At 39.0% G+C, this 25,150-nt stretch overlaps 1 protein-coding gene across 3 annotated transcripts in view; it reads left to right on the forward strand.

Annotated features, from left to right (window-relative positions):
* The window catches only part of LOC131735605 (centrosomal protein of 76 kDa-like), a 25,436-nt gene extending 1,760 nt beyond the window's left edge, over positions 1-23,676 (forward strand). The window contains exons 3-8 of one of the 3 annotated variants that reach the window (XM_059021695.1): positions 10,497-10,682; positions 12,880-12,977; positions 17,555-17,683; positions 22,177-22,365; positions 22,627-22,793; positions 23,090-23,676. In XM_059021695.1, coding sequence (XP_058877678.1) covers positions 10,497-10,682; positions 12,880-12,977; positions 17,555-17,683; positions 22,177-22,365; positions 22,627-22,793; positions 23,090-23,231 — 911 coding nt within the window. In that variant the 3' untranslated portion in view covers positions 23,232-23,676. Of the gene's footprint in view, positions 1-10,496; positions 10,683-12,879; positions 12,978-17,554; positions 17,684-22,176; positions 22,366-22,626; positions 22,794-23,060 lie in introns of all 3 variants that reach the window. The other 2 variants (XM_059021696.1, XM_059021697.1) reach the window with 2 other exon arrangements.
* The last annotated feature ends 1,474 nt before the right edge of the window (positions 23,677-25,150 follow it).

The raw sequence follows: 25,150 nt of genomic DNA on the forward strand, positions 1-25,150 counted from the left end.
GAGTAATGGTTAGGGCTCTGGACTCTTGACCGAAGGGTCGTGGGTTCAATCCCCGGTGGGAGACACTGCTGCTGTACCCTTGAGCAAGGTACTTTACCTAGATTGCTCCAGTAAAAACTCAACTGTATAAATGGGCAATTGTATGTACTGAGACATCTGTTATTGCCCAAGTTGTTCTTGCTTATCGAAAAGAACATTCTGTCAACCTTGCCCTTCAACTGTCACTTTATCTGTGTATTTGAGTTAATGCACAGTTGACCCATTGTTCTTGTTTCATTCTAGAACATTCTAGCACATTTGTGGTATCATCCAGTTGTTATGCCTTGGTGCAGGAGACGATTTCAGTATTTGGTTTCTACTATATACAGTGCCTTGCAAAAGTATTCAGACCCCTGACCAATTCTCTCATATTACTGAATTACAAATGGTACATTGAAATTTCGTTCTGTTTGATATTTTATTTTAAAACACTGAAACTCAAAATCAATTATTGTAAGGTGACATTGCTTTTATGTTGGGAAATATTTTTAAGAAAAATAAAAAACTGAAATATCTTGTGCTGTGGAAGCTCCCAGTTTACACCGATGAAAGAAATTGCCCTAGTGAGGACACAATTACCTTACCATTGGCCTCCACCTGTGAACCATTAAAGTTGCTGTCACGTTTTCTGGATAAAAACCCCACTGTTGAAGGATCATTAGTCAGGCTGTGAATCTGAAGGAAAATGAAGACCAAAGAGCATTCTACAGAAGTTAGAGATAAAGTAATACAAATGCATAGATTAGGGAAAGGGTACAAAATAATATCCAAGTGTTTGGATATCCCAGTGAGCACAGTTGGATCAATAATCAGGAAGTGGAAGCTGCATCACACCACCCAGTCACTGCCAAGAAAAGGCCGTCCCTCAAAACTCGGCACTCAAACAAGAAGGAGACTTGTGAGAGAAGCCACAGAGAGGCCAACAATCACTTTGAAGGAGCTACAGAGTTCAGTGGCTGGGAGTGGAGTAATGGTGCACCAGTCAACCATATCAAGAGCTCTGCATAACACTGGCCTGTATGGGAGGGTGGCAAGAAAGAAGCCGTTACTCAAAAAGTACCATCTGAAAGCACGTCTGGAGTTTGCCAGAAAGCATGAGAGTGACCCAGCTGCGATGTGGGAAAAGGTTTTGTGGTCAGGTGAGACCAAGATAGAGCTTTTTGGCCAAAACTCAAAGCGCTATGTGTGGCGCAAACCTAACACTGCCCATGCCTCAAGACACACCATCCCTACAGTGAAGTATGGTGGTGGCAGCATCATGCTGTGGGGATGCTTCTCATCAGCAGGGACTGGGCATCTTGTTAAAATTGAAGGAAGAATGGATGGAGCAAAATACAGGGAAATACTGCAAGAGAACCTGCTTCAGTCCACTAAAAAACTGAAGCTTGGGAGGAAATTCACCTTTCAGCAGGACAATGATCCCAAGCACAATATATATATATATATATATATATATATATATATATATATATATATACAGTACCAGTCAAAAGTTTGAGTACACTTGCTGGAAACTAGTTTTTTTTCATAATTGACAATGTTTTACGTTGTATATGTTTCTGTAAATACTTGAAAATGAAAACACATGTTACAATATACAAAACAAAACATAAGGAGCATCAAAGCAGTGTTCAAGAAAATTGAAAATTGTCTCTAAATCTTGGATTCCTCAAAATAGCCTCCCTTTGCCTTAATAACAGCCTCACAGCAGGAAATCACACGACATATCTTCCCAGCTCTTCTGCAGCAATTCCCAGAGATGTAGGCACTTGTAGGTAGCTTTGCTTTGACTCTTTTGTCCAGTTCGTCCCATACAAGTTCTATGAGATTGAGGTCTGGAGACTGGGCAGGCCAGGTCATTAGATTGAGTTGTCCTTCACTTTCCTTTTTCGTCAGATAGTTCTTGCACAACTTTGAGGTGTGTTTCGGGTCATTATATTGCTGAAGAATGAAGGACTGCCCAACTAGCCGTAATCCTGATGGAATGGCATGCTTCTGAAGTATGCTATGATAGCCATGCTGGTTGAGCTTGCCATGGACTTGGTAAAGATCACCAACTCGTGTCACCAGCAAAGCAACCCCAGACCACGACACTGCCTCCTCCATGCTTGACAGTGGGAACCACATATGCAGAACTCATGCGCTCACATCTGCATCTTACAAATACTCGGCTGTTGGACCCAAATATTTCAAATTTTGACTCATTGGTCCATAAGACCAACTTCCACTCCTCAAACGTCCCGTTTCTGTGTTTTTTGGCCCAGACAAGTCTCTTCCTCCTATTCTGCACTCTTAACAATGGTTTCTTTGCAGCAATTCTTCCAGTTAGGCCAGCTTCACGCAATCTCCTCTGAACAGTTGATGTTGAAACATCTGTATTCCAGTAGTATTTAGCTGAGCTTGTATTTCAGGGGCAGTTAATCGCCGGTTTTGCAGACTTGTGACTCGAATGAACTTGTTCTCTGATTCTGAGGTCACCCTTGGCCTGCCTGACCTTGTTCGGTCCTCATGAGTGCCAGTTTCTTCAAATCATTTGATGGTCTTGGCCACAGCAGTTACAGACACTTGCAAAGTTCTTGTGATTTGTCTTAAAGATTGACCTTCATTTCTTAAAGTAAGTCTTTTTTCTTTGCATAACTGAACTTCTTTTGCCATTTTCTGCTCCCTTACATTCAGGAATGATAAACTTGTGCCTATGCTACCTATATTTATAGTAATCATGGACCCTCACCTGTTAACAATAATTGGTGACAAAAGGTTAATTAGGTAACATGCTAGTTAACTCGGAGAACATCTAACAAAGACACTTTTATACTTAGGCTAGTGTTCTAACACCGTGTTATACACATTTCAGACTTTTAACTTGACTTGGGCTTCAGACTGAAATCCCCTTGCTTTGGATGACCATTTCATTGAAATTGACAAGATTTACATTTTCATTTAAAAATAAAATTTTTGAATGCAATTCACTTATGATTATCAGCTTATATAAGTACACATATCATATAATGAAATAAGTGTTTATAGACAAGTTTATACAGTTAAAAGCATAAATAATCATGAAAAACCTGGTTTCAAGCAGGTGTACTCAAACTTTTGACTGGTACTGTATGTGTATGTGTGTATATATATATATATATATATATATATATATATATATATATATATATATATATATATAGTAACACAGCAGGGAGGGGGTTAATCCTCCCTGCATGGAAGAAAACACGTGCGAATGCACATTTGTGTTAATTGTTAATTATCCCCTGCACCTGGTAATTATTGTTAAATTAGGACCAGGTGCGGGGTATATAAGAGGTGCAGTCAGTCTGCTTATGGCTGCTGAGTAGAAGGAGGCAGAAGGAAGGTGCTCTGCTTCCGAGCAGTCCTAATAGTAAGTGCTGTGTTAAACCAGTTTGTGTTTGTGTTGGCAGGTAAACGGCTTAGCCGTCCTGCAAGTTAGTGAGGGAAAAACTTGTGTAGTAAGCGCTCCAAACGGAGTTAGGTTTTGTTTTGTGTTTTTGTTTGTTTTTGTCTTTCATTAAAATATAGCGCAACCGCGCTTAAAATCAAGTTCCTGTGTCCTGGGTCGTGTTTTTAAAGGGGCAACGAACCTGAGTGGGTGCAATATATATATATATATATATATATATATATATAATCGCACACAGTAGATGCCGGTTATTAGCAACCCTTATAAAGACAACTTTAGGTTATTAACAACATTTTCCCAGGAACCAATCCAGTCCCATAGACTTTAATGTTAATGGAATTCTGATATTCGCAACTGTACGCTGCTTATTGACATAAGAACATAAGAAAGTTCAGCCCATCTTGCTCGGTTGGTTGTTAGTAGCTTATTGATCCCAGAATCTCATCAAGCAGCTTCTTGAAGGATCCCAGGGGGTCAGCTTCAACAACATTACTGGGGAGTTGGTTCCAGACCCTCACATTTCTTTGTGTAAAAAAGTGCCTCCTATTTTCTGTTCTGAATGCCCCTTTATCTAATCTCAATTTGTGACCCCTGGTCCTTGTTTCTTTTTTAGGTCCAAAAAGTCCCCTGGGTCGACATTGTCTATACCTTTTAGGATTTTGAATGCTTGAATCAGATCACCGCCTAGTCTTCTTTGTTCAAGACTGAATAGATTCAATTCTTTTAGCCTGTCTGCATATGACATGCCTTTTAAACCCGGGATACTTCTGGTTGCTCTTCTTTGCACTCTTTCTAGAGCAACAATATCCTTTTTGTAACAAGGTGACATCCCATGAGTGTAGTTTTTGGGGAGGGAATCTGTAGCGGTTAGCTACAGTACTGACTTTGAAGCCAGTAAAGTTGTATTTTAGTTTAAGTTGAAATGTAGTTTTATCCCTATAGCAGTGTTAAAGAGCTTCAGTACCCAGAAGGCATGGCGTTTACAAAGCAGTATGGCTTAATTTCATTGGGCTGTTTTAATCAATGATAGAAACGTTTATGGGCTGCTGTTATTTAAAATGGCTGTGGGGAAAAAAAGAAGAAAAAAGACAAACAGCATGGAGCTGGAGAAGAGAGCAAGCTGGTGGATTCCAAATCATACAATCTTATCTGGAATACAATGATCGCGTTATAGATAAGCTTGACCTGCATTAACTATTTTTCGTTAAGGTTTTTTGATAAACAGAGCTACTGGGGCCCTAGTTAGAAACGTGTTTATTGTTTTTTGTATGCACAGCTATAACGCTGTGCATTATAAATCTACCACGCTTCAGTTTCTGGGTTTCTGGATATCATTGTTTGGAGTTTTGGAGAACAAAAGACTTAGCAGCTGGTTAAACATCTGGAAGACTGGTGAGGTTGTTTCAGTTTCTTTACAATTACTCAAAATATATAAAAGGATTGTTTTTCATGCTGACTGTTTTACCTTTAATATCAATTGGCAGAGGAAGCACCAAACAGAACTCTAGCTGCTCAAATACCTCCAGCAGACTCGATTTGTGTTCATAATGTGCTACATTTTGTGTTCATAATGTGCTACATTTGTTTGTTGGTTTGTCTTGTTGCTTGCTGATGTTGTTGTTTTGTATTGGGATGTTGCCATTTCAACAGTGTGCCAATATTGATTGTATATGGTGAGTTATCTGCTGTTATAGAATATAAACACCATAGTACAATAAAAATAGTTATTAATTGTGTACAGAACTTGTCCCTTGTGTTTTTTGCTGTCAGTATTTCTAGCTGATTTGGGAGTTATTAATTTTGTAACCTTAATCGGTAGTTATTTGAGTGTTAATCTGTACCCAGATACACTCCATATAGAGCATCCGCTACAAAGTGTCAATCAATAAATTCTGGCCAGTTAGTGATGAGCTTTCTTTTTTAAAAATTGCATCAGGAACCTGTAACGGTACATGTAACTTCATTGGAATTTAGTGCACGGTAAAAGTACACAAAGCAGACCAGATTTCACGGTCAGTGTCACGTTTTTTACTGCCATGAAATGGGTAGGGCCCTATTTATGTGCATACTTCATGCAGCTTTTATAACACACTGACTTTGCAACTGCGTATTTCTGGCGAACTGAGGCAGAATCGTGGCTTGAAACTGGCTACGAAAATGCATGCAAAATTAAGATGGATTTACAGCGGGAGGTGGTACATTGTAAAAAGCAGACAAAGGTTGGACAATTTCTTATTTAAAAGTGTGTTCTTTAGAATTGATTGTAAGTAAAACACATATTTGTTATGTTTGCTTTAGTCATTGTAAGGACAATTCTAGTACATGTTTGTGTATTACTATTTAAGCCTACTCAAGTTTTTTTTTTGTATTACACACAAGTGAAATAAACAGTTCTATGTCTGGGTATTTTGTGTTTCTCATGTTCATTTTTTTAACAGTGTAACATTTAAAAACACATGTATTTCAGTGCCATATTTGTACAACTACAGTATAGATCGTTGTTCCATATAAATACACTTGAAAACAGGGGCTTTTCACTTATTGGCAACTTTCGGTTAAGGACAACTTTTTTCTGGGAACCGAGAGGTTGTTAATAATCGGCATCTACTATATATATAATATATATATATATATATATATATATATATATACACACACACACACAGTTGTAGTCAAAAGTTTGCATACCCCAAACCCCAAAATAGTGTGACCGCAACTGACATGTGGCAGCTGCTAAGTCTCAAAATTGACTGTGACGCTTGTCTTAAAAACAAACTGTTATACAGTTGTAGTCAAAAGTTTACATACACCAATGGAAATTTATAATTTCTAGAATTTCTCAAAAATAAAGAATTTTAGGGAAAATCTTTTGTAGCAAAAGTTTTGCTTTTGTGGATGAGGAAAAAAAGTTACAAGACATAAGAACATAAGAAAGTTTACAAACGAGAGGAGGCCATTCAGCCCATCTTGCTCATTTGGTTGTTAGTAGCTTATCGATCCCAGAATCTCATCAAGCAGCTTCTTGAAGGATCCCAAGGTGTCAGCTTCAACAACATTACTGGGGAGTTGGTTCCAGACCCTCACAATTCTCTGTGTAAAAAAGTGCCTCTTATTTTCTGTTCTGAATGCCCCTTTATCTAATCTCCATTTGTGACCCCTGGTCCTTGTTTCTTTTTTCTGGTCAAACAAGTCCCCTGGGTCGACATTGTCTGTACCTTTTTAGGATTTTGAATGTTTGAATCAGATCGCTGTGTAGTCTTCTTTGTTCAAGACTGAATAGATTCAATTCTTTTAGCCTGCATCTGACATGCCTTTTAAACCTGGGATAATTTTGGTTGCTCTTCTTTGCACTCTTTCTAGAGCAACAATATCCTTTTTGTAACGAGGTGACCAGAGAACACAATATTCTAGGTGAGGTCTTACTAATGCATTGTAAAGTTTTAACATTCTATTGATTTAAATTCAACACATCTCACAATATTTAAAATTAAAATAAACAAATCCCCTGGGCCAGATGAGATCCTCCCAATAGTACTCAAAGAAATGAAAGAAGTTATTTACAAACTGCTAACCAAGATCATGCAACAGTCTCTTGACACAGGGGTTGTACCGACAGACTGGAAAATAGCAAACGTAATACCGATCCACAAAAAGGGAGACAAAACCGAACCAGGTAACTACAGACCAATAAGCCTGACTTCTATTATATGTAAACTTATGGAAACTATAATAAGATCCTACACGTAAAATTACCTATATGGTAACAATATCCTGGGATAGAGCCAGCATGGTTTTAGGAAAGGGAGATCGTGTCTAACTAACCTGCTTGACTTTTTTGAGAAGGCAACATTGAAAATGGATAACTGCAAAGCATATGACATGGTTTATTTAGATTTCCAGGAAGCTTTCAACAAAGTCCCGCATAAAAGATTAATTCTCAAACTGAACGCAGTAGGGATTCAAGGAAATGCATGCACATGGATTAGGGAGTGGATAACATGTAGAAAACAGAAAATACTGATTAGAGGAGAAACCTCAAAATGGAGCGAGGTAACCAGTGGTGTACCACAGGGATCAGTATTAGGTCCTCTGCTATTCCTAATCTACATTAATGATTTAGATTCTGGTATAGTGAGCAAACTTGTTAAATTTGCAGACGACACAAAAATAGGAGGAGTGGCAAACACTGTTGCAGCAGCAAAGGTCATTCAAAATGATCTAGACAACATTCAGGACTGGGCAGACACATGGCAAATGAAATTTAATAGAGAAAAGTGTAAAGTATTGCCCGCAGGCAATAAAAATGTGCATTATAAATATCATATGGGAGTGTAACAGGGCGAGCAGCCCTGTATGTAATATTTATTTATTTATTTTTAGAACGGGGTTCCCCCCTCCGCCCCTGTGCAGATTATTGTTTTGTGTTTGTTTGTTTTATGATTTAGTTGTGTAAATATGATGGCGAAACGCAGCAGGTTTTGTTATTGTTTTTGTATTATTGTATTTGTAGACGACGGCGTAGCCGTGTGGTTTTGTTTATTTTAAAACGTGTTCTGGCAGAGGCGAGATTGGTGCTCGTCCTCTGCCAGGAATAATTAATAAACTCGTGCAGAAGGTGGCCATCTCCCAAATTAATTGAAAGTGATTAATTTTGTTGCTAATCGGGAGATGGTCACCTGCATAAAAAGCCTGCAGCTCTCTACCCTTTGGTGGGTGTATGAGGAGAGAGCGAGGAGAGAAAAACGAAACTAAAAAAAAGATACAGGAACAGTGAAGGCTACAGCCCAGCCTGACCTGTATGGTTTATTTATACTTTGTGTTCATGATTATTTTTGTTTAACATTTTTATTTTGCTCTGAGCAAGTGTTTTGTGTTAGAAATATTTATTTTATTTTTTGTATTATTTAAATAAAACGGCGCCGCTGCGTCATTTACTTTGATCTGCAGTACTGGTGTGTTTCCTTCCTGCTTCTGACCTGATGTCACTGCCCAGCCATTCCTGCCACAGGGAGATACTGAAATTGAAGAAGGGATCTATGAAAAAGACCTAGGAGTTTATGTTGCCTCAGAAATGTCTTCATCTAGACAACGTGGGGAAGCTGTAAAAAAGCCCAACAAAATGCTCGGATATATTGTGAGAAGTGTTGAGTTTAAATCAAGGGAAGTAATGTTAAAATTTTACAATGCATTAGTAAGACCTCACCTAGAATATTGTGTTCAGTTCTGGTCACCTCGTTACAAAAAGGATATTGCTGCTCTAGAAAGAGTGCAAAGAAGAGCAACCAGAATTATCCCGGGTTTAAAAGGCATGTCGTATGCAGACAGGCTAAAATAATTGAAATTTTTCAGTCTTGAACAAAGAAGACTACGCGGTGATCTGATTCAAGCATTCAAAATCCTAAAAGGTGTAGAAAAATATGTAAATTTACCGCGATTTAAGTAGACCCCTAGTTATAGACAATGTCGACTCAGGGGTCTTTTTTGACCTGAAAAAAGAAACAAGGACCAGGGGTCACAAATGGAGATTAGATAAAGGGGCATTCAGAACAGAAAATAAAAGGCACTTTTTTACACAGAGTATTGTGAGAGTCTTTGAACCAACTCCCCAGTAATGTTGTTGAAACTGACACCCTGGGATCCTTCAAGAAGCTGCTTGATGAGATTCTGGGATCATTAAGCTACTAACAACCAAACGAGCAAGATGGGCTGAATGGCCTCCTCTCGTTTGTAAACTTTATGTTCTTATTTTATTATGATTCAAGGTGGGCTTTCTTGAGTTATGGCTTCCTTCTTGCCACCCTACCCTACAGGCCAGATTTGTGGAGTACTTGGGATATTGTTGTCACATGCACACTTTGACCAGTCTTGGCCATAAAAGCATGTAGCTCTTGCAAAGTTGCCATTGGCCTCTTGGTAGCCTCTCTGATCAGGCTCCTTCTTGCTCGGTCATTCAGTTTCTTAATAATCGTCTTGACCGCTCTCCAAGGGATATTCAAGGCCTTTTGATATTTTTTTCTACCCATCCCCTGATCTGTGCCTTTCAACAACTTTGTCCCGGAGTTATTTTGAAAGCGCCTTGGTGCTCATGGTTGAGTCTTTGCTTTGAAATGCACTACCCAGCAGAGCATACAGGAACTGCTGAATTTATCCTGATATCATGTGAATCACTACATTTTAACACAGGTGGAGGCCACTTAACTTGGTGTGTGATTTTGAAGGTGATTGGTTACACCTGAGCTCATTTAGGATTGCTATTAGAAGGGGGGTGGACACTTATCCAACCAAGCTATTTCAGTTTTTATTTTTAATTAATTTTCTACAAATTTCTAGAATATTTTTTTCACTTGGAAGTTGTGGGGTAGGATGTGTAGATAAATTTAAAAAATATATATATTTAATGCATTTTAATTCCAGGCTATAAGACAACAAAGGGTGAAAAATTTGAAACGGGGTGTAGACTTTCTATCGGCACTGTATATGTGTGTGTGTGTGTCTATTATATACTGTGTGTATATATATATATATATATATATATATATATATATATATATATATATATATATATATATATATATAAATATAAAATATATGTGTGTGTGTGTGTGTAAAACAAAAAAAATGAGTTCAGACAAAGTGCAGGATACAATAAAAAAAGAATGACTGCACTGGAATTATCTAACGATGCTAAAGGATTCACTGAGATTTAAGTTTGTAATGCTGTAGGTTATGATGGATTCCTCAGAGAAAGGGAGTCAGTGGCTTCTAAGGAGCTCTGAGATTGGAGGAGTGGATAATTGAATGAGCCAATAGGGAGAGAGGATGAACAGAGGGTGGTTGCAAGGATCTGTGGGAAATGAAGTTTTCACTTGGCCTTAATTAAAGGGACAGGTGGGTGAGACTTACACCCACATTATGTAGCATGGGAATTGCTACAAGGGAACCAAAGTTATGATAATAACCTAACATTTTCATGTCTTTGTAAAAAAAATCTCCTAATTGTTTTCAACCTATCCTCTGGTTGTAGGTGATGGCAATAAGATGGTGGATGCAATAACAATGCTGTCAATAAGGGATCCAGTTCACATGGTTCTTATCAAAACTGACACCTCCAATGAAAGAACATTGGTTGCTTCCTGCTTTCTGGACTGGCAGTCAGTTCTGAGCTCACCAAATGGGAGAACTAGTTCAGCTGTGGAGCTTTTGGGAGTAGGTAAGAAATCAAAAGCCTGGTTCTGTACTGAAATGCTATTGTGTTCCATTAGTCCCTCGCTAAACCGGACAGAAGGGTAGTCACTGGGGGTGTCCGGTTTGACAAAAAAATTGTACACACACACACACATTTTATAGTGCTTGTTTTATTTTAAATGTATAAATTATTGCACTGAAATAACACTAATGTGTTCTCTGTACACATTGCATTATGTAAAAATATAAGCCTGTACAGTAGCCCTGTGCAGTAGTAAAATCAAATTAATACCTAGTGCACTTTTTTACTTTAACCTATAGGCTACCAGTAGCACAAAGCAAATCATGTTACTGTATTGTACACATTACTGCACAACGCGAAAATAAGAAAATATTATGTTAAATTGAAACTAAATGATTTTAGGGCATTTTCTTTTTTTACTATTGCCTACTTGCTACATGATTAACACAAACCATTGATTGTTGTGCCGCATTAAGATGTTATGATACTACAGGTATGGCCAAAAGTTTTGCATCTCCCTATAGAATTAACTAATTTTGCTTCATAAAGTTGAATGAAACCTGCTGAATAATGTTATGTACAGTTGTAGTTTTCCATATACTTAATGAAAAACTGACAAACATCTCGTAAATTTGACATGAAGTACTATATTACTATTATGGCTTCCGAACCACTAGACACTGGCGATATCATTTTGTAGTTTCTTTGATTACACAATATTATTATTTTTTATTGTCTCAATCCTAAAATTCTAGGTGATGCAAAACCTTTGACCTTAGCTGTATACAGTGCCTTACATATACTGCACACACTTTACATAAATACATTTTGCAGTGTACGTTGATGTCTGATTTTTTTTCTTTGCAAAAAGCAGGTAGACAAATAACTTTGATTGAAATTAGAAATTATTTATTTATAATTTGTTTTATGAGGAGCATGGGTCGTAACATGGAAGAAAATAAAAATAGGATTCCTACTTACAATCCTGCAATTAATAATAATGACATTAATATTTGTGCCAAAAGCATTTACATGTTTTTATTTATTTTTTGTGCCAAAAAATGTGTTACCTGGTTCAGTGGCTACCTCTAATCAAGTTGAAAGTGTATTTCTCGCACACTCTTTGCACCCACACGGTTGAGGATGACAGCTTTCAGCGTGGGGTACTCCATCATTGCTGCCGGATCCAGGGTCCTCGCCACCACCTGCACTTCCCCTGTCAGCTGTGGCAGGAGGTAGCTAGCCCATTGCTCTCAGGCCCACCCGGCAGAGATCGCCATAGCCTCAAACACCTCCAGGTATGCTTCTGGCCGATCCTCTGCCGTCATTTTCATGGGCCGCTGTAGCCATGGGTCTGGCCCCGCAGTTCTTGCACTCCCCTACACCACCGCAGAAAGGGTTTCATGCAGGAGATCCATTAAGGTGGTGAATTGCTGGGGATCCATTCTGCTCCCTGGTTTTGCACTGCTTTGTGTGGGCAGTGCCAGTGAATCCCACTCAGACACCACGTGTGGAAGGGTGGTGGGCAATTCACTGACACAAAGGAGACAGGACTTTATTTGTAATGCTGCTCAGGCACACTTATTTATTTTACCCGCAGAGGGCGCTTTTGCCCAAGACCTGAATACTGGCAACAGTAAACAGGACCACGGGGTTACCAATACTGGTACACAGTCCAGTACACATACAAGTGCTCGAAAATAATAATGAAAACAAAAGGCGAAAGAAAAAGGGAAAATAAAACACAGTAATAAAACTACAAACAAAAGTGCTGCTTACGCAGTGCCCCCACTGCCGCTAAGCCTCTCAGAACAGGCCTTCGACCTACGCTCAGTTATACTATACACTGGGGTAGCCAGAGTTCCCCGTACAGCTAAACATGTCCCCTCGGGTACATAATTATTTCTTCTATTTTTCTTTAAATTATTTTAAGGCAAGCTGTCTCCCCCAGCCAGGCTTACCTGGTCCCACCTGTCCGTGTCATCGCCATGACTGACAGGCGGATCCTACGAGACTGCTGCCGTCTTCCTGCAGTACCACGCATGTGCCAGATAGTCAGTCAAGATCTCCCCTGTTACACAGGCCCACAAGCGAAGTGAGTCGGGTCTATCATACCAATTGGATTAGAAGTAGCCACAGAACATTTCTAAACACTTTATAGGAAAACATGCATAATATTTTTGCATTTTCTTTATAACAGGCAGTGAGGCAAAAGTTCTAGTTGGAATCCTAAACCTAAAGCTGGAACTCCTTCCACAGCTGAACCAGACACTCACCCAGGAAGTAGTCAATGCACAGGTAAGACATTGACGGCGTGTGTTCAGTATGATGCATCTAATAATTGGTAAATATTTGAAGCCAGTCAATTGTACTTTCATGTTTGGCAAGAGTGTCATATAATTTCATTTTCAATTAAGCATGCTTTAGTAAAGCTTTTTCATCATCCTCATATTTATTTTTAGAACATAAGAACATAAGAAAGTTTACAAATGGGAGGAGGCCATTTGGTCCATCTTGCTCTTCGGTTGTTTAGTAGCTTATTGATCCCAGAATCTCATCAAGCAGCTTCTTGAAGGATCCCAGGGTGTCAGCTTCAACAACTTTACTGGGGAGTTGGTTCCAGACCCTCACAATTCTCTGTGTAAAAAAGTGCCTCCTATTTTCTGTTCTGAATGCGATCCAAGTCATTATTTTATTACTATAACATCCCAAAAAGCTCTGCAAATGTTCGTCATATTGTTTGAGCACTGGATGCAGAAGCAGCTATCTTGTTTGTTTATGGCCGTGTTATCTCTGTGGTGCCGGGGCATTGTGTATTGCTCAGATTGCCCCCCCCCCCCATTTTTTCACTGGATATGGAGTGATTTCAACTGTTGAATTGCAAGCTTGAATAAAAGCAATAAAGAAAATCACAGAAAAAAAAAAACAATATGCCACATCTGTCAAGAGAGGAATCGGCATGTTGGAAGCTGGACTAGGGCAGCATACTGTGGCTTGCTGTCTTGGGTGCTCACAGCCAGCAATTTCAAACCTGGCGAGATGGTATAACCAGACATACTCTGTCAATGAAAGGCCACAAACTGGGAGAACAAGAGTCACAACACCTGCCCAAGATTGACGGATCATTTTGCAGCATCTTCGTGATGTCAATTGTTAATCAGCACAATATAAAGTCACTGCACCTGCTCTAAAACAGAGTTTGTCATTTTTCAATCACATCTAGTGAATTTTATCCAAATATAAGCAATAGATTTATTTTGATGCTCAAATTTAAGTGAGAAGTTTCTTTTGATGCTCAGTGTGTATATATATATATATATATATATATATATATATATATATATATATATATATATATATATATATATATATATATATATATATATAGATTTTAATGTTTAGCAAATAATACATAGAAAGTACAAAGTGCTCATGAAATGTTAGTATATATTTTGGTATTTGTGTAACACTATGTCTGAGTTTCTGTTTAGTTTCCTTTGCCTTTTTTTAATAAATGAGACAGGATCCACTTGAGGTTCTTCAACACAACTTTAAAAACGTCTCGTATACCCAGTTTAATAAAGCTGCACGATATCAGTCGTCGTGCAAGGCCAAATTGGAACACTGACAGAAATATTTAAATTCACCCTCCCATATGTTAATGTTAAGTCATTTGAATTTGAAGGAGAATTTCTCTGCCTAAAAGAAAACTACATGTAAACCCAAACTACCCGAAAGGTACTACCAAAATAGCATAATAAAAAGGTGAGACTTATTTTTATTGTTGCATGTAAACCAAGCCATTGTGGAAACCTGTGTTATTCATCAATACTAGAAACTAACTGAAAGAGAATCTGATACAACTGATAGATGTTAGTCTGAGAGTTTTAAGAAGAACATAAGAACATAAGAAAGTTTACAAACGAGAGGAGGCCATTCAGCCCATCTTGCTCGTTTGGTTGTTAGTAGCTTATTGATCCCAGAATCTCATCAAGCAGCTTCTTGAAGGATCCCAGGGTGTCAGCTTCAACACCATTACTGGGGAGTTGGTTCCAGACCCTCACAATTCTCTGTGTAAAAAAGTGCCTCCTATTTTCTGTTCTGAATGCCCCTTTATCTAATCTCCATTTATGACCCCTGGTTCTTTTTTCTTTTTTCAAGTCAAAGAAGTCCCCCGGGTTGACATTGTCTATACCTTTTAGGATTTTGAATGTTTGAATCAGATCGCCGCGTAGTCTTCTTTGTTCAAGACTGAATAGATTCAATTCTTTTAGCCTGTCTGTATATGACATGCCTTTTAAAACCGGGATAATTCTGGTTGCTCTTCTTTGCACTCTTTCTAGAGCAGCAATATCCTTTTTGTAACGAGGTGACCAGAACTGAACATAATATTCTAGGTGAGGTCTTACTAATGCATTGTAAAGTTTTAACATTACTTCCCTTGATTTAAATTCAACACTTCTCACAATATATCCGAGCATCTTGTTGGCCTTTTTCTATAGCTTCCCCACATTGTCTAGATGAAGACATTTCTGAGTCAACATAAACTCCTAGGTCTTTTTCATAGTTCCCTTCTTCAATTTCAGTATCTTCCATATGATGTTTATAATGCACATTTTTTATTGCCTGCATGTAATACTTTACACTTTTCTCTATTAAATTTCATTTTGCCATGTGTCTGCCCAGTTCTGAATGCTGTCTAGATCATTTTGAATGACCTTTGCTGCTGCAACAGTGTTTGCCACTTATCCTATTTTTGTGTCGTCTGCAAATTTAACGAGTTTGCTTACTATACCAGAGTCTAAATCATTAATGTAGATTAGGAATAGCAGAGGACCTAATACTGATCCCTGTGGTACACCACTGGTTACCTCACTCCATTTCGAGGTTTCTCCTCTAATCAGTACTTTCTGTTTTCTACCTGTTAACCACTCCCTAATCCATGTGCATGCATTTCCTTGAATCCCTACTGCGTTCAGTTTGAGAATTAATCTTTTATGCGGGACTTTGTCAAAAGCTTTCTGGAAATCTAAATAGACCATGTCGTATGCTTTGCAGTTATCCATTTTCAATGTTGCATCCTCAAAAAAGTCAAGTAGGTTAGTTAGACATGATCTCCGTTTCCTAAAACCATGCTGGCTGTCTCCCAGGATATTGTTACCATATAGGTAATTTTCCATTTTGGCTCTTAATTATAGTTTCCATAAGTTTACATATAATAGAAGTCAGGCTTACTGGTCTGTAGTTACCTGGTTCGGTTTTGTCTCCCTTTTTGTGGATCAGTATTACGTTTGCTATTTTCCAGTCTGTCGGTACAACCCCTGTGTCAAGAGACTGTTGCATGATCTTGGTTAGCGGTTTGTAAATAACTTCTTTCATTTCTTTGAGTACTATTGGGAGGTTCTCATCTGGCTCAGGGGATTTGCCTCTGTTATGCTAAAGTTATTTAAAATTGGATAGGAATAGGTCGACATGTGGGGCATGTTGTCCGTGTCCTCCTTTGTAAAAACCTGTGAAAAGTAATCATTTAATATATTTGCTATTTTTTTTTCTTCATCTATGATTTTGCCATTTGTGTCTCTTACACAACCTCCTCTTTGAATGTTCTCTTGCTGTTATAATATTGGAAAAACATTTTGGAATTGGTTTTAGCCCCCTTAGCAATATTGATTTCTATCTCTCTCTTGGCCTTTCTAACTTCCTTTTTGACTTGTGTTTGCAGTTCCAAGTACTCTTTCTGTGTGCTTTGTTTTTGGTCCCTTTTAAATCGCTCTGTAAAGTGCCTTTTTTCGCTGAATATTTTTTTTAATTGATCTATTAAACCATTTTGGCCATTTTGTTTTAGATTTAGATTTGTCTACTTTTGGGATGGAATTGTTTTGTGCCTCTAGTACTACATTTTAAAAAAAACCCACCCTTTTTCTGTGGATGTTTTCTCTATTTTACTCCAATATACTTCTATTAGTCTCTGTTTCATACCTTCGTAGTTTGCTTTTCTAAAATTGTAAACCTTAGCTTTAGTCATTACTTTTGGGGTTTTAAAAAATATTTCAAATGAGACCATGTTGTGGTCTGAGTTTGCCAATGGCTCTCTGACCTCTGTTTTAGTTATTTTGTCTTCATTATTTGAAAAGACTAAGTCAAGGCATGCCTCCCCTCTAGTCGGTGCCTTGACAAATTGCGTTAGGAAGCAGTCATTTGTCACTTCCACCATTTCAATTTCGTCCGTCGTGCTCCCCACCGGGTTCTCCCATTTTATACAGGGGAAGTTGAAATCCCCCATTAGTATGGCTTCTCCTTTTCTACACGCATTTCGAATGTCATTGTATAACAGATTAGTTTGCTCAGCGTCTGAATTTGGCAGTCTATAGCATGCTCCTATTATTATGCCCTTTGAATGTGTGTCCATTATTCTGACCCATATTGATTCTGCATTGTTTTCTTTGTCCTGATTTAACACCTGGGCTTCAAGGCTATTTCTTATGTGTAGCGCTACCCCTCCGTCTCTTCTGTCCTGCCTGTCTTTCCTATACAGTGTGTACCCACTAATATTATATTCATCTCCATCACTCTAAGACAACCAAGTTTCTGAAACACCTATCACATCGTAGTTACTTGTTAGTGCAGTAGCTTCAAGTTCTAACATTTTGTTTCTGAGACTTCTAGAATTAAGATAAATACATTTAATAGTGGCCCAGGGGCCTTGGTCTTTAAAATGTCATATAATAATAAAGATATACAATAAGAATATTGAAGACTGTTTTTATATCAAAGCTATAAGCTTGAAGTTTTTCACCATGCTACTGGTTTTCATGTGAATGCTTGTGTTTGGTACATATTCTAATAGATAAATCTGATTCTCTTTAACTGTCTAGCAAACTTTAGAGCGACAGAGAACTGCTGAGAAAGAGAGGCTGTTCCTTGTTTATGCTAAGCAGTGGTGGAGGGAGTTCCTACAGATCAGACCTTCACACATCACAAAACTGGTCAAGATTTTTGCTCAGGTTGGTATCCCTAGGAAATTGCTGCAGTTTGTTTCTTGATTGTGTGTCTTTTGATTTCCTAAAGAATAAAATCTCAGTGCAACAGCCCTCACTACTCATCTGAGGATCTAGTCATTTCAATGGCAGAAATGCATATTCTTGCAGAGTTGGGACTTTCGTATCACATGTACCATGCAGTTAACATATTCACCATGTAGAGTATGACAGAAGGAGGAACACTTATCGCATTATTTTTTGAATGAGGACCCTAAAAACGAACACCCTTTCATATTTTCCTATGTAGAATGTAGAGTAATATCTACATCTTTTGAGATTATAATATTGGTTTTATATATTAAAGGTGGGATGCAATGACAAAAAAGTCATTGTTGAGTGCAGCTAAACTCTTTTTACATGTGGGAAAAAAGGCAAATTTGTGGTTAGACCTTTTTCAGTAACCTTCGAGACCTCTACCCGGAAGAGTGCGTGAGCGTGATGTCGCACCAGGACATTCACTGGTGTAAACAAATGCAGTAGATGGAGAACAGTAGTGAAAGCGATGTTACCGGTTCAGATGTTTTAGCATCTTAAATCAAACAGATCAGAAATGTTGGTCTTGCGCTTCATTTATATTGGCTTCACAAGTGTAAAAAATAAATAAATAAATAAATAAAAATACGACTTTATGTTTGTACTTACTTCTCTCTCCATGGTTTGTTGTAGTCTGTTGATGGTAGAGTAGCACATGACAGTATTTTTGTGTGTGTGTCAGTTTTTCAATTAGAATTTGTTTCTTTGCAGTATTTTCACGCCTGTTTTTAGTGAAAAGCTTGTGCCAAGCATCTTTATTCAGACAGTGAATTTATTTTGAAGAATATCGCTTGATTGTTGCGCTTATGCATCCCTGCTGTACTGTGTTACTGGAATTTAGTTATTGATCAAACAAGAGGTTAAATTATCAATTGTATGTTTCGACTACGCCACCCTCAATAAAGGTGAGGGACCTCTAATTATCTAAGGTATAATATGTTTAATACTTATGGGATTTACTTGAGGTAACACCAGACTTTACAGAATAGTACAGTCAATTACACAGCATCACACACACACAACCCGGTAACCTTCACTGTCTATGTAGGCTATGCCTCTCTGCAAAGGTTCTTAATTACTTGGTCGAGACACAAAGAACAAAAAAGGTGCATTATCCCAGCTCAGGAACTCCGTACAAAATAGCCAGTCTCTCGTTTCTTCACTGTAGGCTTTTTAAGAGCCGAGCAATAGACACAGAGTGCGTCGGATCTCCGTGGCAACAGATCAGCCGCAGTTTAACATGCAAAACAATTACAGTAATACCTGTCAACTTATGAAAACATGAGAACCAGAGGTCTCCTTTTTCAGACTTACTGCAAAACTTTCTCCAAACAAATCAATATAATAATTCTTACATATACAGTAAATAATACTTTGTTCTTAACTTGTAGCCTATTTAGAATCTGATATAGCCTACATTAACATCATAAAGTAGCCCAAGACATTTTCACAGGTCGGATGGGGAAAATAATAATAAATAAATAAAGTTTATGTTAAGATTGGTGATCTAAATAATCTGAGGCAGAAGATCTTACTAGGGAGTGTCCTGATGAAATCGAGAGACTTCACATTATGCATATGAGAACGTGACATAACGTAATAATTTTATCACATTATTTATTAATAATGTACATGGGAGGTTGTTGGCTATGTAATCGCGTCACTTTATACATATTTTCATCAAACAGTAAGAGATAATTGTAATGAAATGATAGGATCATACCCTTACCCTCTGCACCTCTCTTTTCCTGGCAGCTGCTCGAGTTCTGATGATTTTCCTTTTTTTACTAGAAGATGATGCTTCTGTCCTGCAGGTACCATCCAGATAAATGGATGGTACTGCATCCTTATTTAATTTAACTTTTTTAACAGCACCCATCTTGAATGTCATTAAATTAATAAAGCTGTCTTCGGTAAAGTGAGTGGGCTTAGCTATTGGGCTTAGCATCCCAATCCCTGGTCCTCCTCAAATTCGGCAACAAAGCTTTCAGTTCTCGGTAGAATCAACAAATAGCTGCAACAAAGCCTTCAGTCCTCGGTATAAGATCCACAACAGCGCCCCTCCGCTCTGTCCTCTTTTCTGAATCTTTTAGCTACGCGGGTAGCAGGGCACAGTTTGTTTTGGATACTGTGGTTTTATGTGTACAGCAGACCTACACTGGTTTGTCTGATAACAGTCTTTGTAAGAGTCCCGTCTTGGTTCAGTTTTTAGGCAGTCCCGGAGTTGCAACTTTGCTTAGCAGAGTGACAGCACCTTTTTAGCATTTGATGTGGAGCGCAAAAATGTTTAGTTTTGCAGCTTGTTGTTGCAGTTGGGACTTGTTGACATCTATATTTTATGTCTTCCTTGCACCAAACCGCTTGTGTTTGCAGTTTTGCAGTCTCTTCACTGTCCTTTCAGCCTCACCCAGTCCAGATGCCCCCCTCCTAGCCCTGGTCATCTTCAGTTCAGTATTCCTGCCAGAACCAAGGGGCCTTTTTTCTTAAGACACAGCAGTTTGCTTTTTTCCTAAGAAAGGGAATATTTGTCCTGCGATTGCAGCAGGCCAGAGTGAAAATGCTGAGGCAACAGTGTAACACAAAGGTAACAGTAACAAGCATGAAAGCAGATATAAACCCAATGTGTGCTATTTTTCAATTTTTCTTCTTTCTATCCTTTTAGTGTGATATACACATACTGTTAGGGTTAAGGTATGTATACATACAGCTCTGGAAAAAATTAAGAGACCACTGCAAAATTATCAGTTTCTCTGGTTTTACTATTTATAGGTATGTGTTTGGGTAAAATGACCATTTTTGTTTTATTCTATAAACTACTGACAACATTTCTCCCAAATTCCAAATAAAAATATTGTCATTTAGAGCATTTATTTGCATAAAATGACAACTGGTCAAAATAACAAAAAAGATGCAGTGTTGTCAGACCTCGAATAATGCAAAGAAAATAAGTTCATATTCATTTTTAAACAACACAATACTAATGTTTTAACTTAGGAAGAGTTCAGAAATCAATATTTGGTGGAATAACCCTGATTTTCAAGCACAGCTTTCATGCGTCTTGGCATGCTCTCCACCAGTCTTTCACATTGATGTTGGGTGACTTTATGCCACTCCTGGCGCAAAAATTCAAGCAGCTCGGCTTTGTTTGATGGCTTGCGACCATCCATCTTCCTCTTGATCACATTCCAGAGGTTTTCAATGGGTTTCAGGTCTGGAGATTGGGCTGGCCATGACAGGGTCTTGATCTGGTGGTCCTCCATCCACACCTTGATTGACCTGGCTGTGTGGCATGGAGCATTGTCCTGCTGGAAAAACCAATCCTCAGAGTTGGGGAACATTGTCAGAGCAGAAGGAAGCAAGTTTTCTTCCAGGACAACCTTGTACTTGGCTTGATTCATGCATCCTTCACAAAGACAAATCTGCCCGATTCCAGCCTTGCTGAAGCACCCCCAGATGAGTCCAGTTTTCAGCTTTGCCCAACACCTGGTCGTCTAATGGTTAGACGGAGACCTGGAGAGGCCTACAAGCCACAGTGTCTCGCACCCACTGTGAAATGTGGTGGAGGATTGGTGATGATCTGGGGGTGCTTCAGCAAGGCTGGAATCGGGCAGCTTTGGCATGAATCAAGCCAAGTAAATGTAAATGCTTTATTAATGTACTGTACAGTGCTTTGTGATACTTTTTGTATGAAAAGCACTATATAAATGTAATAAATAAATAAGTATATACAGTGGAACTCCATTTATCCACGCGCTTGGGGGGACACGGATTCACGGATGTGTGAAATCTGCAGATAAATGAGGTGTCATTGCGTGTGACTAGAATGCTTGAATAAAATACAGAAACTAGTAATGTACACCAAATTAGCGTTTACTGGAGATGTATGCAATGTAATATATTACAAAGACAGAAGAATGTTTTTAAATTAATTTAATTTGACAGTGATACTCTGTGACAGAAATATAATAAGTGTTGATAGTTTTCTGGAATTTCAAACAAAAAATACAATTCTATTAATTTTGTTTAACTTTTAAAACTAAATAAACAAGCCTGCTGTGTAATTTAAACTTGTCTCACATTTCAACAAAATACATACCAACAGAAGTGTTCTTTTTTTCGTAACAGTTTTTTTAAACAATTCAGTGCTGAAAGTCGTTCTTTTGAACCTTGACAAAGTTCATCATAGTCTTTTGTTTCAGTGAGGCAAAATATGTTTGCTGGGCTGTGCATTGTTTTTTCAGATGCTGTTGAGAACTTTGGTTGACAAATAAACCTGAACGAAAAAAAAAATTTTTTTTAACTGTGTAAAGTGCCTTGAAATGTGCAGGTCTGCACATAAGGCTCTATTTATAAATCCAAGTTGTTGTTGTTTTGTTTGTTTCCCTGGTAAAATAGTTAATGTGTGAAATGTTTGTTGGCTTCAGGATGAGAATGGTGTGAATCGACCTGTCTGCTCCTACATCCGACCACTACGAGCAGGACGTCTGCTAGACACTCCACGACAAGCTGCCCGCTTTGTTAGCCTGTTAGGCTATGAGAAAGCGCCTGTTGTAGGAGGTGGGGGGAAGCAGGAGCAGTGGTGCACCCTACTAAGTTTCCTTTGTCAGAATAAGGTACAATTATTACCAGTTTCGTAAGGAGACAGATTTCAAGGTCTTTTATGTGATTATGTCAAAAGAAAGAAACTGTAATGTTTTAAACTAATAACCTGCCACTGAGTTTCATTTATTCACTTAGAAATACACCTAAATTGTTTTGTAACACAAGCAGGTTGATTTTGAGAGACAATCCTCCCACACCCTGTACACCAACTCATACCAACATATGTTTCTTTCAAACAAAGATTAATGAATATGCTACTAAACTTTTCCCAGGGTGACTGTGAGGATCACGCTAACCTCCTGTGCAGTCTCTTGCTTGGCTTTGGACTGAATGCCTATGTGTGTGTGGGGACCACAGCAAAATCTGTGCCTCATACCTGGGTAATGGCATGTGGGACAGATGGGACCATTACGTTCTGGAACAGCTTAACAGGGGACAGGTATCTTTTTTGAGATTTGTATTCATGCAGGCTTCTTAAAATAAATACAGAATTAGATGTATGTCTTTTAGGTTGAAATGTTCATCAAATGGTTGAACTGAGCATAGTAGGATCAAGTCATACAGCGGTTTTGATTTTATATGAACTTTGTTCACTTGATTGCTTTGCTAACACTTATAGTTACAATCTATATTCATGGATTGTAATTGTTGTTCCCTTTCAAGTACGAAATGTAACCATTACCTAATTGGTGTTTACCTCCTAAAGACCTGAAAAACTAATATTCTATATCAAAGCTGCTCGGACGAGCCTGTGAGGAAGTCATGGCCCGTCCCCAACGACATAAAGGGACTGTGCGCACAGATCTCATCTCCATTTTTCCTATCAAGTACTGACCTGACAGGAGAAGCCTATCGGATAAGTACTTGTTGCTTATGACTATATAATTTTCACTAATTTTTGTGTTTTACATAATTTATGCAATCATTTATTTATGCTGTAATAGTTTTTAAAAAAATTAATTACGCATATATTGTGAACTACAGCCTGTTGCGTACCACTGAGGCCTTGTACCCCACAGTCGCCCCTTCCCAGGGATCAAGCAACCTAAGTTGGCTGATTTTGTGCTCTCTCCCCAGGCTGCAATAGTTCTGGCTGGAGTTATTTTATTCTTGTTTTGGCTTCGGACAAAATTACGAGATGGTTTGTATAATGAATTGTTATTACTGTATTTTGTATGAAATAAATATTTTCTTTCTCATTGTATTTTTCTGTAATTTCAGAGACTAAGTGCAGGCTTGTCTGCAATGCGTACTGTGGCACACGTGTAGTGAGAGAAGCTGCTGGGTTCAACAACTCTACACAGGACCAAGAGGCTGCTTCGGTTGTGGTTAGTTGCAATCCCTCCCACAGCATCTTGATGCCGTTTTGGTGATAGCTCCTTAGCATCACCATTATGAGGGCTGTTAGTTCATTCTAACAAGCAGGCTTTCCTCAGTCTCGTGTGAGTACTGACTGAGTAGCTTTGCCAGTAACTTGCACAGGTGGGCATCCCTGTACAGTGCTACCCACGGTAACTGCAAACTGATTGACCTGTACCGTACCTATACCGAACCGGGACCGAGGTTACCGCACCGGTACTATACCGTACCGACCTGGTGCTAAAGTCACCGAACATGTACTGAACCGACCCATTACCATTCTGGTACTATCCCGGTTCTCACCCGCTACCGACCAATGCTTACCTCCCCGGTCCGGTACCAAGCCAGTCTTGTTCAGGCCTTGAACAGCCCTGTTGCTGACTTTAGGCAGACTGAGACAGCACCTGTACAGTGTTACTGTACATTGTATTGCTGCTTGCATAATGCCTGGGTTTTATCCCTGCAAGACATGCAAGACCAGTCTGCCTGTTGAGGACAAGCACGGCAGATGCTCTTCCTGCCTGGGGCCAGAGCATGCAAAGGAGGCACGGGTGAACCACAGCTTCTTTTTCCAGGTGCACGCTGAAGAAACATCTCTCCCGCAGCTATACAGAGTGCTCTGCGTCCCTCACTCCTGCACAGCTCTCTTCCCCATCATTCTCTGTTAGGGAGGTGGCTGCATCCTCCCCCCATGGTTCTGTGCCAAGGGAGAGTGGACAACGCATCCAGGAAAGTAGCCCATGCAGGAAGCCATCTTCACAGTCTTCCTCATCCTCCTCTGCCTCTCCTTCTCCTCCTCCAAAGAAGAGGAGTTGCTGTTCCAAGCGATCAGTTTACCACCAAGGAACGGTGCTCGTAGAGTTACTGCATGAACGTTCGGCACCGCCTGTCCCCTTGGGGTCCCTGGGGGCTACGAATGCAGATTGGCAGCAGGGTAACACACTGTCCATCGCCACCTCTGAGAAGGTGGGTGAACAGGCGCTGGCGTTCCTGTCCTGAGGATGTGGAGTCAGACAGAACATCCCCTGCAGTTAAGCTCTCCCTGTCGGCAGAGATTCTGGTTCAGTTCTGGTCACCTCGTTAAAAAAAGGATATTGCTGCTCTAGAAAGAGTGCAAAGAAGAGCAACCAGAATTATCCCGGGTTTAAAAGGCATGTCGTATGCAGACAGGCTAAAAGAATTGAATCTATTCAGTCTTGAACAAAGAAGACTACACGGCGATCTGATTCAAACATTCAAAATCCTAAAAGGTATAGACAGTGTCGAACCAGGGGACTTTTTTGACCTGAAAAAAGAAACAAGGACCAGGGGTCACAAATGGAGATTAGATAAAGGAAACAGAACAGAACAGAAAATAGGAGGCACTTTTTTACACAGAGAATTGTGAGGGTCTGGAACCAACTCCCCAGTAATGTTGTTGAAGCTGACACCCTGGGA

Source organism: Acipenser ruthenus, unplaced genomic scaffold (assembly GCF_902713425.1).
Source record: "Acipenser ruthenus unplaced genomic scaffold, fAciRut3.2 maternal haplotype, whole genome shotgun sequence".
NCBI classification, from domain to species: domain Eukaryota; kingdom Metazoa; phylum Chordata; class Actinopteri; order Acipenseriformes; family Acipenseridae; genus Acipenser; species Acipenser ruthenus.